Source organism: Myodes glareolus, chromosome 6 (genome assembly GCF_982192425.1).
Source record: "Myodes glareolus chromosome 6, mMyoGla1.1, whole genome shotgun sequence".
Lineage (NCBI taxonomy): Eukaryota > Metazoa > Chordata > Mammalia > Rodentia > Cricetidae > Myodes > Myodes glareolus.
The window spans coordinates 13,802,751-13,819,280 of NC_142031.1; the positions used below are offsets into that span (position 1 = coordinate 13,802,751).

General features: G+C 53.2%; 1 protein-coding gene across 1 annotated transcript in view; it reads right to left on the bottom strand.

Annotated features, from left to right (window-relative positions):
- The window catches only part of Padi2 (peptidyl arginine deiminase 2), a 43,230-nt gene that overhangs the window by 16,165 nt on the left and 10,535 nt on the right, over positions 1 to 16,530 (bottom strand). The window contains exons 2-6 of the mRNA XM_087906951.1: positions 15,945 to 16,128; positions 14,512 to 14,584; positions 6,800 to 6,861; positions 4,916 to 5,033; positions 4,140 to 4,265 (exon numbers count right to left, since the gene is read on the bottom strand). Of these exons, the coding sequence (XP_087763077.1) occupies positions 4,140 to 4,265; positions 4,916 to 5,033; positions 6,800 to 6,861; positions 14,512 to 14,584; positions 15,945 to 16,128 (563 nt within the window). The remainder of the gene's footprint in view (positions 1 to 4,139; positions 4,266 to 4,915; positions 5,034 to 6,799; positions 6,862 to 14,511; positions 14,585 to 15,944; positions 16,129 to 16,530) is intronic.

Sequence of the window (16,530 nt, forward strand, 5' to 3'; positions counted from 1 at the left end):
TTTGAGAAATTTTCCTCTGTATCGGGGAAGCTCCACTGTGTGGATCTTGGGCGGGAAGGAAGGCGCTCCAGCCTCATGAAACCGCCAACCCTTTACAGTGTTCTCCCCTCTGCCTGGAAGACCGGCGTCCTCAACCCTTCCGGGAGTCCTTTGTAGATTCCTAGAGAGCAAGCCAGGGTCCATTCCACATCGCAGCCTGTACAGAATACATGCTGCCAGGGTGAGAGACGGCTCTGCCAGGCCATCTGCCTGTCTGGCACATAGTCATGTTTAATAAACGTTTGTTGAATGAAGCAATGACTTCCATCAGTACCTGTAGGAGAGGCCCATGGGGGATTTCAGGGCTGGTTCAGAGTTCATGAATTGAATTACTTAGGCCAGCATGAGCAAAGACCGTCAGGAAGCCAAAGGCCACAAGGCAGCCTCTATGTCTAAGTGATGCTCAGTGGTGATCAGACAGCGGATGTGGGGAGCATCTAAGGGCACTGTCACGGTGGAGAGCTTGTCCGTTACTCAGGGAGGGGAAGGGCAGGGAGGCAGGGAAGACTTCTGAGCAGAAGGAAGTGACTTTGAGATGCTCTTGTGGGGCAGCAGGGTGCCTGCGAGGATGCGGAGGGAAAGAGATACTTGCATTGGCAAAGGCCTGGAGATAGGCCCCTACACAGTTCCACAAGCAGCTTCTTTAGGCCCTGCAAAGCTGGAAGGGCAAATCAGGCTCAGTTTAGCGCTTTCAATGACAGTACATCAGCTAGTGACCGGCTGCCCAAGGGTTAGAACATGAATTGGGACCATTCCCAGTCCACAACGCTAAAATCTGTCAAGTTCAATATACCCCAAAATGCAGGCTTGAGACAGCATCTGCTTTAGGACAGGGTGCTCACCTGGACCCTGATTATGAATGGTACCATGAACAGGTGACCTTTTTGTCTTCCCAACTCAGAGGGACCTTAGGCTAGGCATCTTCCAGACTTGACAAGTTACAAACTTTCTGTGAACTCTGTTGATCTCTCAATCAGGTCACTCAATTGCTAACTTGGGGACAGAGGGGATGTGGCAGACAGAGGTGGGTCTGGTGGGAGGATGCGTTCTGTGCCGTGGCTGGCAGCTGGTGGCTTTCTCCTCCCCTTGAAGCCTACGCCTTGTGATTCACAATGTGTCCCTATTTGTTGCTGCTTTCTGGCAGTTAGTGCCAGCGCCAGGCGGATTGAATTTCACCGGGAAACAACACAGCCCTTGTTTCAAAGAGCTCCCATCGCTGTTCACGGTCCCTAGCTTGGTGCAGAGCCTGCCACCCTCGGTATGGCTGGCTGTCCCTGCAGACACCAACGATGCATGTCTATTGAGTGGCCTTGTGCTGGACCTGCCAGCCCCCCCTGGCCTCTCCTGAGCTTCGGTCATCTGCCCTGGATGCCCAGCACATGGCCTGATTTGGCACAACCTTTCCAGTTGCAAATAGTGTGACTGTCTGTCTCGGCTTGCCTGTGATGGAAGGGTGTCTTGGCATAACAGACCTTCCATGCTAAAAAATCAGGGAGGTTCCGGACAAATGGGGACACGTTGTTTACTGTGTCCTTGGAGGAAAAGGTGAGTCCCCAGTTTTGGGGGTTCTAGGAAGACTTGAGATTGGAAAGCAAGTTTCTAGGTCCTCCAAGGAGCACTGAAGATTTATGTCATAATAATCACCAGTTCATATAATTCCAATCAATAAATAGCTACTGTTGTACAGAGCTTTCCATGGGCCAGTGTGACAGTGGGGACCCCACTGCGGTCCATGCCACCCCACAGAGAAGGCCCTCCGGGATTCCGGAGCCTGGCTCTTGACCTTGTGGGGAACTGGACTGTCTCTCCTAGGACACAGGTCAGGACACTGAAGCAACATGACACATTACACACAAGGTACTCAGATTCTGACAGAATTCCCCCATAGGCTCATATGGAAGAAAAGGATATTGGACCAAAGAATAAGATTAACTGTCCCTTTTGCTGGGTCCTTGAGACTCAGAGTATTCTCCTGTGAGATTTTCTGTTTGATAGAATGTAGACTCACTTGAGAAGGGAAGTCTCAGTGAGGAACTGTCCAGATCAGGTTGGCCTGTGAAGGTTATTTTTAACTGGTTGACTGAGGTGAGTTAATGTGGTGGTACCATTTCATGGACTGGACCCTGCACGGAATGAAATGAAAAAGAGCCAAGCTGCCAAGCTGGCTTCCCTGCCATGATGGACAGTAACCTGGAGCTGTGGGATTAAGGAAGCCCTTTCTCTTCTAAGTTGTTTCTGCCAGAGTACCTTATTAGAATAAGCAGGACATGCAAGTAAGACACCTGCAGACTGGGGAGGCAGACCCAGGAGCCATCCTCCCTGTGGGATGGTGGCCCAGCTAAGATATCTAGGGGGACACTCTCTACCCGCTCTCAGCAGGAGCTTTTTCTTGTCTGCTCAGGACCCAGTGAAGTGGAGAGGTTAGAATGGACCCAGGTCTGGGTATACTCCAGTTATCAAAATAAAGAAACATCTAGAGAACGCCCAGATGTTGATATTAGCCACAAGTCAATGCCCAGGCTGGGTCAAAGCCCCAATTGGGTCTTCCTGGTCCCCTCCTGTCACATGGAGACTCTCAGCTGGACCATGCAAACACCAGCTTCTCAGCCCCCTGGGGCAGCGGAGCCAGCCTGACTTCAACCATCTGTCAGAGCCCAGAGAGGAAGCATCTTAGGTCTGTCCACCAGTGTCCCAGCCAAGTCCCTCCTGGAGGTTAGGGTCCTGCATAGTGACTGCCTGTTTCCAGTGGTTCTGTCCAGAATGGGTCCCACGGGGTGGCCCAAGGCTCAGGCCTCCAGACAGAAGGCCTCATAACACCTGACAAACTGCAAGATGCTTCACAGAAGCCTCTTTGTATGGGCAGAAGATTTGAACAGTTCTGCCCACAACCCTCTGGGGCTGGGGGTGTGGCTCAGGCAGAGAGTGCCTGCCCACCATGTACCAGACTCTGGTTTGGTCCTCAGCACCACATTCTGGAGCATGAGGGTGGTGCTTGGCTGTAATCTCAACACTTGGGCAGTGGCTGCAGAAGGGTCACATGGTCAAGGTCACCCTCCCTTCCCCACAGAATGAGTTAGAGACCAGGAATTCGGTCTCAACAAACAAACAAAAACAAAACCCCTGGGGTGACCCTCCGCTGTGCTAAGAGTAAAACGCAAACCCCATCTTCGCTCTGACCCTCCCAGCTTTGTTGGCTGACTCTCTAAGCACAGCCCCTTCCCAGGCCTAGTCTTTCTGCTTCTCTAAAGCATCAACCCAGTCCCCTCTTCCAAGCCTGCTGTACACTGTGCCCACGCCTTAGCTTGTTCCTCCCCATCTCCTCTCCAGCTCCTCCACAGCCCCTCTCGAGCCCCTCTCCAGCTCCTCCTAGCCCCTCCCCAGCTCCTTCCCAGCTCCTCCCCAGCTCCCCCCAGCTCCTCCTCAGCCCCTTCCCAGATCCTGCCCAACCCCTCCCCAACCCCTCCACAGCCCCTCCACAGCTCCTCCCAGCCTCTCTCCAGTCCCTCCCCAGCTCCTCCCCAGCCCCTCCCCAGCTCCTCCCCAGCTCCTTCTCATGGTTTCCTTAGAGTCTCATCTCTAATGTCACTCCCCAGAGAGGCCTCTCAGGACCAAGTAGGCACCTCAGTCTCTGTGCTAAAGCTCCCTGGGACCTTTTTTCTGACATGTCTTCCTCACTCAGGGGTGGCTCCTCCAGGGCAGAGTGGGTGAGGGGACAGCTATGTTTACTGTATTGGCACCCAGGTGGCTCTATGGCACAAGCAACATAGTGGCATCTAGGACACCCTGTCACCTCCAGGAGGAAGAAGGGCAGCTGTGGCACCATCTCCAGGGACCTTTGAAAGTCAGAAGTGCCAGACAATACCTGGAGGAAGTGTATATCTGGCCTCAGGTATCACGAAGGCAACAGGACTCTGACTTCAAAGGCCCTTTCTCCCCTGGCCACTGGAGAGAAGTGGACATAGGCCATTGAATCTCCTCGGGGGAGGAGAGATGTGTATCTGTAACTCACTCTGTGGGCCCCACAGCCTGGGGCACCTATGCAGAGAGAAGGCAGTGGCCACAAGGGCTTTGGGTGGGTGGGGGACGTGACGGTCACTCACTCTCCACGTAGAACACGCCCACTTTGTCCGAGTCCGACATGGAAATATAGAGGACTATCTCGTACCCGGCGGGCAGGCGGTCGGGACCTTTGGTTCGTAGGATCATCTGAGACATGTCCTTGAGGTCTGTGGGTAGATAAAGGGGGTTAGGAGGAGGGCCCGAGGGAGCTGGACTCACCACAGCTCTTACCCTTTCCCACCAGGATGCATGCATCATGGGAACTAACCAGAAACTAAGGGAAAGGAGCTTGTCTCCTGCCTGGGAGAACTGGTCAACCCTTTGGGAATTTTCTTCTCTCTAGTCTTTTTTTCTCATATGTAGACTAGGCTGGCCTGGAACTCACTACGTAGACAAGGCTGACCTTGCACTTACAGAGATCTGCCTGCCTCATGTATGTGTGTGTATGTGTGAGTGTGTCTGTCTGTACATATGTATGCATGCCATGGTGTGTGTGTGTGTGTGTGTGTGTGTGTGTGTGTGTGTGTGTGTGTGTAGGTCAGGGAACAGCTTGCAGGAGTCTATTCTCTCTCTTTATCACGTGGGTCCCAGGAATTGAATTCATGTCATCTGGCTTGGTGACCAAGTGCCTTTACCTTCTGAGCCATCTTGCTGGCCCTTCCAGGTTTTCCTCTACCCATGCACGTAAATACAGCTGAACTGTATTTACGTTTTTGAGCGCTAACCATTTGAATCATTATTTCCTGCCTCACCTGCCGCCCTGCTCGGGACAGGACACAGATGTTCCCACCACCCCGCAGTGTGGCCCCGTAGGCACCTTCCTTGCTGTAGACCTTTTCATCATTACAGTCCTCCGTGGGCAGCCAGGGCGTGTCTCGGTCACAGTTTACCAGCAGAATGGCCCCCTGGCCGTCAGGACCCCAGGTCCAGGACGCCTGCAACAGCAGGGACTCAGGTCAGTGCCTTCCCTGGTTCAATCCAAGGGCACTTTTCTGAGGGACAGCCATGGTTAGGAGTAGTTCCTGTCCACTGGGACAGCAGCAGGAACCTGGAAGGCTCGAAGGGCCCAGGAAGGACCCATATGATCACCCAAGTTCAAGAGCAGAGAGACAGGAAGGCTGGATAGGGCATGTGGGCCTCAGCCCTGGTATGAGGTGACCATGCCTGGCAGAGATGGTGGCAGGAACTGGCATTCTAGGACAGGCTTGAGGTGACTGATTCCAGACACGCTCTGAGTGCTCCCAAGGGGGCCGCCACCTTGCCCTGCTATCTGTCCTGCGGCCACAGGGCCCAGAGAAGACTCCAGCTGGATCACACTGCTTCCCTGTTTGAAGCCCTCGCTGTCAACTCAGATAAAGCCTGGATTCTCTGGTCTTCCAGAGGCTGGTGAGACGCATGGCCTTTGCGTCTGGTCTCTTCATCCACTCTGCCCCAGCCACACGAATGTCCTCTGCACTCTAGGAGTTCCCAGATCTTTGCCATGCTGGTCCCTCTTCCCCAACCATCTCCACCACTCTTCCTAGACTCAGTGCACCTGACCCACCTTGCAGGAGCCTTTCTGATCTCCAGGGCAGCTGCCCTGCTCTGTACATGGTCCTTTCTTTCTATGTTCTCCCGGGAGCACTGAGGTCATAGGATGGTGACCTACAGCATTATTCCTTGAACTTTTGTCTCTCTAGGTTTTGCTGTTCCCTGGGCCTGACTTGGTACTAGAATATACAAGATAAATTTCTTGTATAAATTTCTGTGAGACAGAGTCTCACAGAACTCAGGCCGGCCTCTGATTCACCACATAGCAAGGATGGCCTTGAACCCCTGACCCTTCTGCCTCTACCTCCTGAGTGCTGGGATCCTGATACGTACCACCCCTACTAGAGAACATGAAAGGGTATTTGTAGAGTGGGCAAAGACATTGTGGCAAGTTCACTGGCCCAGGTATGGAAATTCTCACTAATTCAGGTTTACAGGGACTGGATGACTTTGCCGTGATTGCACTGGGAATGATGCCGGGGATCAGACCCAGCGTTTCCTGCACTCAAGGCAAGCACTCTTAGCAACTGAGCTACATTCTCGGCCTCCTGAGGATTGTGTGCAGGATTGGCAAGACCTACAATCTGTTTTTAAGAGCTCTCTCTAGAAAGCGCTTTACTTTTTAAAAGACAGGCTGTGTTCATGTTGGCCATGAACTCTCGTCCCTCTTGGCTCTGCCCCCTGAATGGTGAGATGACAGGTGTATGCCACCTCTCCCAGCCTCCTTTAACTTTATTCATACAGGGTCTCACCAAATAGCCTTGGCTGGCCTAGAACTCTCTACATAGACCAGGCCCGCCTCTGCCTCCTCAGTGCTGGGATTAAGGGTGTGTGCTACCACAACTCCCTGACCCTCTAATTTTAAGAGAAGAGGCCTAAGAGGAACAAATGCCTTTCCTGGGCAGCCTCTGTCTCAGATGCATTGATTCTTCAGACCGCTCTGTGACCCGTGCCGGGGAAGCTGATCCTACAGCGAGCCTGGCTTGTCTGGGCTCCCTCCCTGTTGTGCGGCATCTGCATCCAGCTTTGACCCTCAGCCTCCCGCCTTGTGAGATGGTAGCTGACCGCTCTGGTACACAGCTCTGCCTGAATGCACCGTGCAGTTCTTGCAATGCCCTGGAGGTCCTCCCATGTCAGAGTCAGGACAGCTGTACCCCAGGAGGCCACTAACCTTCTTAGGGTTGTTCTTCTCCACCTCGCCATCCCGGTCTGCATCCACATCCAGCGAGATCTCTGCAGGCAAGAGACCAGTGTGAGCTGAAGAGCCAGTCAGATAGTGAGAGGTTGGAGGAGCCCAGTGGAAAATGTGGCAGTCCCCCCACCCCCCACCGTTCACTTGGCTGCTGGGAGAGGGCCTTGCTGAGGTCATCATCTCCTGCTTACATGCTACCGCCTCCAGGGAATCTCAGCAAACACATAAAACTTTGGTAGGGGTGGTACGCTAATCCTCACTGTACATATGTGAGAGACTCAGGTCACATGCTCGAGGTCACAAGTGTATTAATAGAGTTAGGGGGGTTACAGTGTTTCGAGTTCCTTCTTCAGGTCTTTCTCGGGAGCATCTGCACACACATATGCCCGCCTGTCTGTCTGTCTGTCTGTCTGTCTGTGTTTCTGTCTCTGGCTTTCTCTCTTTTCCCTCTCCCCTCATTTTGTTTTTGTTGTTGAGAAGAAGTCATGTCTTTAGCTCCCGTCCACCTAAGGGAGCCTGTGATGCCAGCTTCAGATAGGCCAACCAGGGGAGGGTCCCTGCAGACCCTTTCTCTTGGGGGAACCTTCGGCATTCCAGAAGTTCTCATGGGAAGGCTCTGTGGAGCCTGTGGGGCAGAGAGAAGGTTCAACATGAGATGGTCTTAGGTTGGTGCCGTGGAACAAGTCTTCTGTGCACTGTGAATACGCATTACTCTCATTGGTTAATAAAAGAGCGGATTAGCCCATAGCAAGGCAGGATAAAGTTAGGTGGGACAATCAAACTGAGGACATGGGGATGAAGAAGGGTGGAGTCGGGGAGATGCCAGCCAGCTGCTGAGGAAGCAGGATGCATAGAAAATGAGGTAATAAGCCATGAGCCACGTGTAGAAGCATAGATAAGAAATGTGGGTTAATTTAAGCGTAAGAGCTAGCTAGTAACAAGGCTAAGCTACCGGCCAAGCATTTCTAAATAATATTAAGCCTCTGTGTCGGTTATTTGAGAGCAGGCGGTCAGGACAGGAAAACTCCTACAGGTCGGAACTCTGGTTCTCCAGTTATGAGCTGTGTGACTCTGGGCAGGTTCCACAGCTTCTCCCAGCTCCTATCCCCTCACCTCCAGCATGGCGTTCTGGTTTAGCAATTGTGCCAACGGAAACAGCTGGCACTTTCTGAGCCATACGAATCCATGTGTGGGACTGTTCTGGGTGGGTATTTAGTGGCATCCTGGCTACCACCTGCAAGATGCCAGTAACATTTTCTCACGTCTCCAGTTGTGGTCTAACAGCCTGGGGAGGTAAAACCTCCCCAAGTTAGCAGATGGAGGGAGGAGGGTGAGGTGTGGCTGGGGAGGCATGGGAGGACACCCAGCATGAGATGTGATGCTTCCAGGCCTTGAGCTGCCCCAGTGAGCTTGTCTCATGATAACTATGACTTCAACTATGGCGGAAGCCATGTGGGAAAGAAGGCACCCAGTCAGTACTTTGGCGGGCACACCTTCTTTGGGTGGAAGGAGGATCCTGTCACAGGGAGGGTGCTGATGGTACCCATCCCTGGTTGCATCAGCCCAGCAGGCTCCAGAGTCATATTCAGGGCTTCTTTTGTCCACAGGTCTAGTCCCACTGGCCAAACTGTGGCTTTTGTGGGTACAGAAGGAAGTGGGAAGACCATGAGGTCTGGGAAGAGGCACTTTCCGGTGTCCCATCCTCCTGGACCTTCCATTAGCCCTGCGCTACAAGGCATCCCGCTGATGTTGGCTATGCAAGGCGCCCCATTGGAGTACCTGCTGTAACTCGGCCCTGAGCGAGTGATACACAGTAGACCTCTCTGGGAGCCTGTGGCCCCGGAGAGAAATACAATCACACCCATTTCAGAAAGGAACAAATTCAGGCTTTGAAGAGCCACTCAGCAGTCAGCAACGTGGCTCATGAGTGAGGCTGGAGCTGGCAGATGATCCCGGAGTAGAAGGGAGGCCCTCTAACCACAGTGAGAGACCGAGGTGCAGGGACAATGTTGATTTTGGCTCCCAACTTCACCAACTTTCCAGGCTGCCACGCCCCACTCCATGAACACAGCACTCTGCCAACTGCTGACGCTCTCCAGGGCTATTCACCCTCTGAGAACTCCAGGAAAGAGACCCACATTGCCACCCAAAAAAGGAGTCTGAGGCCACCCAGCAGGGAGGTGACACCGCACACACCCACGTTCTTAGAGTGCGGGGTGGTCCTCTGACTCGAGACACGTGCTCTGTGTTACTCCCCTCACTGATCCAGTTGACCCTTGGCTGACCCAGGTTGACATCATACCTGGACAGTGTCCAAAAGCCAATCTCATCTTTAAAGTCCCAACATGGGCTCCCCTGAAGGTCACTAGCCACATCCTCACATTGGAGCCCCGTGGCTTCATTTCTAGGCCACAAGGGAACATTGAAGTTCCTTATGGTGGGTGTCCTGTGTCTCCCATGCAGCGCATCATGGGAGATGATGAGGCACTTCAGGCCATACTGAAGGAAGGCTCTCCCTCTCTAACTTCCTCCCTCCCTCCCTTCCTCACTCTCTCCCTTCCTCCCTCTATCCCTCTTTCATTTTACTTGTTTTTGTGCCCTGGGTGGCCTGAAACTCACTATGTAGACCAGGCTGGACTCAAGCTCAGCCCCACTTGCCTGTTTCTCTGGTTTCCTAGAGCAGCAATTGAAGGTGTGCACCACCACGCCCACCTCCTTTTTCTTTTTCTAAGTTTAAAGTTATGTGTACGGCTGTTCTGCCTAAATGTATGTCTGTGCCTGGTGCCTGGGAAGGCCACAAGGCATTGGATCTCCTGGATCTGGAGTTACAGATGGTTGTGGGCCATCATGTGCGTGCTGGGAATCAAACCAGGATCCTCTGAAAGAACAGTCAGTGCTCTAAACTGCTGAGCCATCTTCCCAGCCTCTATTTCCCTTTCTGATAGGGTCTGACTATGTTGCCCAGACCCTCCATCCTCCTGTCTCAGTACTTCTGAGTACTGGGATTGCAGATGTGTCCCATTAAGCCTGTCTGAATCATTTTAAATTAAAACGCGCACACGCACACACACACCCCCCAACATGCTCTCCCCCCCACCCCCAGAAGCCAGAGGACAACTTTCAGGAGTTTGGAGCCTCTCCTAACAGGTGGGTCCCAAGGACCAGAGTTAGGTTATCGCTTAGTGGTAAGCGCCCTTGCCTGCTGAGCCACCTTTCCAGCCCCTTGAGCCCTAGACTCATAAGCGCTGGGCAGGTCCTGCACACACCTCCCTGGCAGTGAGCACACCGCCCCCGCAATTCTGTCCCCAGCATTAAGATCTTTATCAGAGTGGTGCTTAACTTGGCACAAAGAGATAAATCAGTCATGAATCCTTTAGGGCAGCAGCAATCCCCTCCCTACACTCTCCTCACCCCCCTAAGGTCACACCAGGCTTCTTGCTGCTTCCTGATTTCTCTCTCTCTCTCTCTCTCTCTCTCTCTTTCTCTCTCCCTTCCTTCCTTCCTCCCTCCCTCCTTCCTTTTTTTTTCTTTCTCTGAGACAGGGTCTCACTATGTAGCCCTGACTGTCCTGGAACTCACTCTGTAGACCAGGCTACCTTCAAATTCACGAAGATCCACCTGCCTCTGCCTCCTGAGTGCTGGGATTAAAGGTGTGTGCCACCACACCCAGCCTGTCTCCTGATTTATTACTCTCTGAAGGCTCTGCCACCTTCCCATTATGAAATTTGTGCTTTCGCGGTCTCGCTCTTGGCCACCTCCTCTCCACCTTCCACAGGACTTCTCAGTTCTCTCAGGACCTTACTGACCCCACAGTCCACTGACTTCTCCGCTGCCCTCCAGCCTCCCCTGGACCTGCTCCCTGGCTCTGATGGGGTGCTGTCCTCAGGCCAAAAAGGAGAGGCTGGAGCAGCCCTTCTGCCCTCCCCAGGGGGAGGGGAACACACCTGTTTCACAGCCTCTGAACTCCAGACATTTCCCAGAGGCTCTGGGTCCTGCCTCAGCTACCCAGAATAGCCCCAAGGTGTCAGGTGGCACCCCGGTGCCAGTGCCGGGGTGTGGGGCAGATTCATGGGAAATGTCACTAGGATTGAGTTTGAAGCCTTTGCCATGGGAACCTAGACACAGAGGCTGTGGCTGCATTTTGGCTGGCTGACAGCCCTGTGGACTGTGGCTGTGTTGGCCTGGCCTTCTGCTGACTTGTTCCAGGAGCTTGGGATGCAGTGTGAAGAAGGGCTTTGGGGGCAGGCAGAGGAAGGAGAACCTGCCATGGATGCTGAGGGCTCCAGAGCTGGGCCTGTGGAGGAGCTCAGGGTACATGGAGAATTTACCCATGGTCCTGAGGGGAGAAAAGTGCTGAGGCCCCTGGGCTAGGACCTCAGCAGGAGAGATGACTGTCCCCTCCCACTTTTCTATCCCCATCTTTGTTTTCCTCTGAAAAGTCCTAACTGGAGTCTTAAAAGTTCTTAGAGATTAACCCAAATCCTCATTCTATAGCCGGGAAAAAGTAGAGCCCAGAGAAGGTGATCTACTTGTCAAGGCCACACAGCAGGGTCAGACAGATCTAGGGTCTGATTTGGCCAGAGGCTCCTTAGGTTTGTTCCCATGGTACAGGATGAAGTCCCTCCAGGCAGAGAGTAAGAGAAAGGGGAAGGGAGCCTCCACTTAGCACCTGCTGTGCCTTGGCACAGGCCCTTTGCACATGCCACTCCCCTGACTCCCTGGAGGCACCATGCTAGAAAAGGACCCTTTTGTAGATGGAGAAACTGAGCCCGAGGGTGATGGAGCTGGTGTAAGATCACCATGAGGTGGACAGAGGAGGCAAAGCCACAGCCTCTTCCTGCCTGTTCTGAGGCTCTTGCTGTTCGCTGTGGCCTTGGGACAGTCTGAGTGAGGTACAGTCAGAACTGCTTCCGTGTGGTCAGGTCTAGGGGTGTTCGGGGTGTTTTCCCCTCTTAGGTGATACTTCTCATCACTCATAGTGGAGATGCTGAGGGAGGAGAAGGTCAGGTGGGACATGGACCACGAGTGGGCCATGGGAGGACTACGGGTTGGCCACTGGTTCCTGCTAGCGGAACGGTGGGACTTCATAGTGCCTGGTGTTTACAATGTGAATGGCTGCCTTTTATTCTGAAGGATACCCTGTCTGGGGGCTCTGCCACAGAGCTTTAGCCCAAACCCTCTTCCTTTTCCTTTAGTTTGAAGACAGGGTCATCTAGGCAAGTCCAGCCGTCTAGGCTGGCCTTGAACTCTCTTCTCAGCCCAGACAGTCTCCTGCCTTAGCCTCAGAGCAGCAGGGATTACAGGCACATGTCACCAGGCCCTACTTCCCTTTCTGCTTGGTTTGTTTGTGCTTTTCAAGACAGGGTTTCTCTGTGTAACAGCCTTGGCTGTCCTGGACCTCTCTCTGTCCCAGGCTAGCCTTGAACTCACAGACATCCGCCTGCGTCTGCCTCCCTAGTGCTGGGATTAAATGTATGTGCCACCACCACCTAGCCTCCCTTTCTGCTTTTTAAATGTAATTCATTTCTATACATCTTTTTGAGATAGGGTCTTATGAAGTCCAGGCTGGCTTCAAATTTGCTACTTAACCGAGGCTGGCCCTGAAACCCTGATCCTTCTGCACCTGCCGTGTGTGCTGCCACACCCAGCCCTTCCTGCTTGCCATGTCTGGAGGTGCGGTGTGGGGAGGCTAGGGGACAACTCTGGGGTGCTGGTCCTCTCTCCCACTGTGGTGCTAGGGATCACACTCAGGTTGTTAAGGTTACCCGCTGAGCCATCTTGCTCGCCTGCTGCCTTCTTTTAATGTCAAGGTGGATGGTGACAGCTGAAGACAAACTGCTAACTTAATGATGTGGGTTCCCCTCTCCTGCAGACAAGCTCTCATCTCCTCGTTGTCTCTGGGACGGACAAGGGACCCAACCCCTCCTGGCAGTTAAGTAGCTGCTGGCACACGCCAAGCAGGACCCACAGCTTCTTTGCCTCAGGCTTTTAGGTGTCACTAGGGCAAACCTGAGCTATCCTGAGCCCCGAGCTCAGCCTTGAGTCTCGGGTGGCAGATAAGTCTGACCTACCTCCTCCATTTACCTTCTCTCTGTCTGCCTGCCTCCCATTTTGCTTTTTTTAGTTTTTCAAGACAGGGTTTCTCTGTAGCTTTGGGTATCCTGGAACTCACTCTGTAGACCAGGCTGGCCTTGAACTCACAGAGATCCGCCTGCCTCTGCCTCCCTAGTGCTGGGATTAAAGGAGAGAGCCACCACCACCTGGCTGCTTGCCTCTCTTCAGTGCATACCCTGAGGGTGCTCCAGCATGGGTCACCTTCTTTGACAGGTCCCTGGCCGCTGCCCTCCCTGCCTTTGTCTTCAGGTATCCCTGGCTCTGCGGGATTGGGTTTCCTGGGGGCAGTCATCTGAGACAGGTGGGGGCTGTGTGTTTTTGCACACATGGCTCAGTCACATGCTTAGCTTGGCGGGAGCCAGGCTACCATCTCCCAAGCCCATCCTCTTCCCCCATCATTCCAAGGCCCTTTCATTCCTGGTGCAGAGAGAGGGATAGGGTGACAGCACCCAGGCCCTGGGGAGACTGGCTGAGAAGCGAGCAATAGCTTTGTCACTGAGAGTCTGCCAGTCCCTGAAGGGTCACATGAGACTCACAGAGAAGCCCGCTGTGCTTAGGGGAGGTTTCATGACCCTCAGAGAATGAGATAACTAATGTGACTTGGTGCCCTAATAACCATTTCTAGGTATAACCCAGGCAACTTTGTTTTGCCTTTTTCAGAGCTTCATTTTCCCCATCTGTTTAATGGGCACACTACTGGTGCCTATCCTTGTTATAGCTGAAAGGACAGATCGAAGTCATGGTGGGCAGGCATCCAGGTCTGGAGCCTGGCATACTGTGGCTACTCAACGAGTGTCCTGTGTTTATCCTCCTCCTCCTCTTCCTCTTCTAGCTCCTTCTCATCAAAGCCCTCAGCGTAGACCTAGCCACAGCTTGGTGTGTAGTGAGTGGGGACACCATTAGGATGGTGGTTCCCACCCTGTCATGTTCAAGCACAGCTGCCTGGACAGAATGAGCTTCTGGATTCCTTCTTGCATGAAAACACCAGCAACATAAAATAGAAGGAGATGGCCTCTGTAGCAGGAACTGAGTGTTCAGAAGGTCACCTCCCTCTGCTCTGCTCAGCCTGCTGTGTCCCTGACACCCAGGGCAGAGCCCTGCAGGAAAAGAAGCCAGGGAATTGCTTCCAGTCTGGGCTTCCACTTGCCACATTGTTACTGTGTGACTGTGAATGAGTTTCCTAACCTCTCTGGGCCATACCACACCATCCTTTGTGGACCGAATAATGAGCATGGACTGAATGAGAAGAAGCCCAGACTACAGCTCTGTGCCCAGAGTAGTTAAGACTGTCAGGGACAATGGGAGCTCCCGGAGTCTCTAGCCTGGAGGGTGTAGGGGGGCGGGGCAGGCTTTTCTCTTTCTCTCTGTAGCTCACAGAGTCTGTGAAGGGTATTCCAGGGCATCATCCCTCTACAGGATTCTGTCTCCTCTGAAAGTCCCAGAGCACCCAAGCACCGCTCCAAACCTGGCATTACTTAGAAGTGGCCCCAGGAGCTGGCCTCCCACACTGAAACCCGCCCTATGAATTTTCCCAGGCCCTCCAAGGTGAAGGCACCCACACCCCAACACCAACTCACCAATGGCTGTGAGGAAGAGCCCAGCTTGGTCAATGGGGGCGCTGCCCTCCTCCTCATAGTAGCTGACTGTGACCTTGGTGGGGAGTCACATGTGGGAACAAGAGATAAGGGCAGAAGCTCACAGGTTACAGTGAAAAACAAAATAAAACAAGCAAAACCCAGAAATAACACCCTGCCTCCCAGTTGTCTCTAAATGCAGGGCCAGGTCCTTCAACAAGCACCCCTGGGCTGCTGAGGTACCTCTAACAGATAATCTAACAGGACAAGGGGTTCCTCTCCCCTACCTGACCTGTGCTCTGCTACCTCCCCCTCCCTGCTTCCTGAACCCACTATGGTGTGTGCCCAGCTCCAGCTAAGCCCCACCATCCTTTGGATGGTTCCTGGTGCCAACACAGCAACAGGTTAGAGCAATGTTCATGAAATAGCCCAGTGTGGAGACTGTCTGGTTTTGGCTACATCACCTGGGCCAAGCACTTTGCCCCGACTGCTCGGCACTCCACTTTACAGACAGGTCTGGGTTGCTATGGCTACAATCTCCAATCACAATACGACTCTGAGAAGCTATTATTTTTGTTATTGTTAGCCCCCTTTCAAAACTCAAAACAAAACAAAAAACCAGGACTCGCTATATGCCCCAGGCTAACTTCAATACAGTGCTGCTTCTGACTCTTAAGAGCTGAGATTACAAATGTGAACCCCACGTCCTGGCTTCTCTTTAATGTATGTGCATTTTGAAACTCTCTCACCATGTAGCTCGAGCTAGCCTGGCCTAAGTAGCTAAGGCTGGATTCAAGCTGGCAGAAATCTCTCTGGCTCAGCTTATGCTTCCTTCAGCTATCTGGGTCTTCCTTCCTCTCTTCCTGTACTAGGACCTGAACTCAGGGCTTCACACATGCTCGATACACAACCACTGGGCACCCGTTTCCATTAAAGGATTACTTTATGTGGATGGGGTTTTGCCTGTATGTGTTTCTGTGTGCACCACACGCAGGCCTGGTGCCTTTGGAGGCCAGAAGAGAGTGTCAGATCCCCCGAACTGGATGACAGATGGTTGTGAGCCACCATATGGGTGCTGGGAATTGAACCAGGGTCCTCTGGGAGAGCAGACAGTGCTCTTAACTGCTGAGCCACCTCTCTGGTCTCTAGTTTTCACTTTTTGAGGCAGGGTCTCATATGTTCCATGCTGCCCAAAGCGGGTCTTGAATCTCCTGCTCCACCTCCTAAGTGCTGGGGTTACAGGTATGTGGCTCCACGCCCAGCATTTTCTTCCCCCTTTTTTTCACTCTGCTGATGTAGCTGCTAGGGACTAGGAAGGACTCTATGGCTCCCACTGTTTCTATGACTCAGGCTAGTATGCCCTGCCCTCCCTCTCAGGACTCCAGCATGGCCCTGGGCTCCCTCAGTCCTGGATATTGACTTCCTGGCCACGGTACCTTGTCGCTGCTGGCCTCTGTGCTGGCCTGGGCCATGCTGAGCCGCAATGTGGTGCTGGGCGAGAGGGCCCAGCGCTGCTTGCCGTTGGTGACCACCTCCTCGGCCTCCCCATCACGTACCACCTCCACCTTTACACCTTCTGAGCGCTTCAGGCTGAAGGTTTTGGCCCCTGCAGGGGCTGCACTGTAGGGAGAAAGGACAGAGGGTCAGGGGCAGTCTCGGCTGGATGGGACAGGGGCCTAAGCAAAAGAGTCTCAGAGAGGTAGGGCTCCCAGGCTGTGTGGTCCGGGGATCCCGGCAGCCTAGCTGTAATGCAGTGACCTGCTGGTGGCAGGAGACCGTGAAGGGCACAGAGTCCTGGGCCAATCTTGCACCTGCTAAGTTGGAGACTAGGAACCCCAAATCTCTCTGTCTCTGTCTCTTTCTCCACTCTTTCTCCATTCTCTCTCTCTCTCTCTCTCTCTCTCTCTCTCTCTCTCTCTCTCTCAGCTATTCTAGGCAAGTACTCTGCCACTCAACCTTCAGTCTTAGGACTGGACATTTTTTTCTTGTTCGATAGGATACTTCCACTCAGGCTGGTCCCAA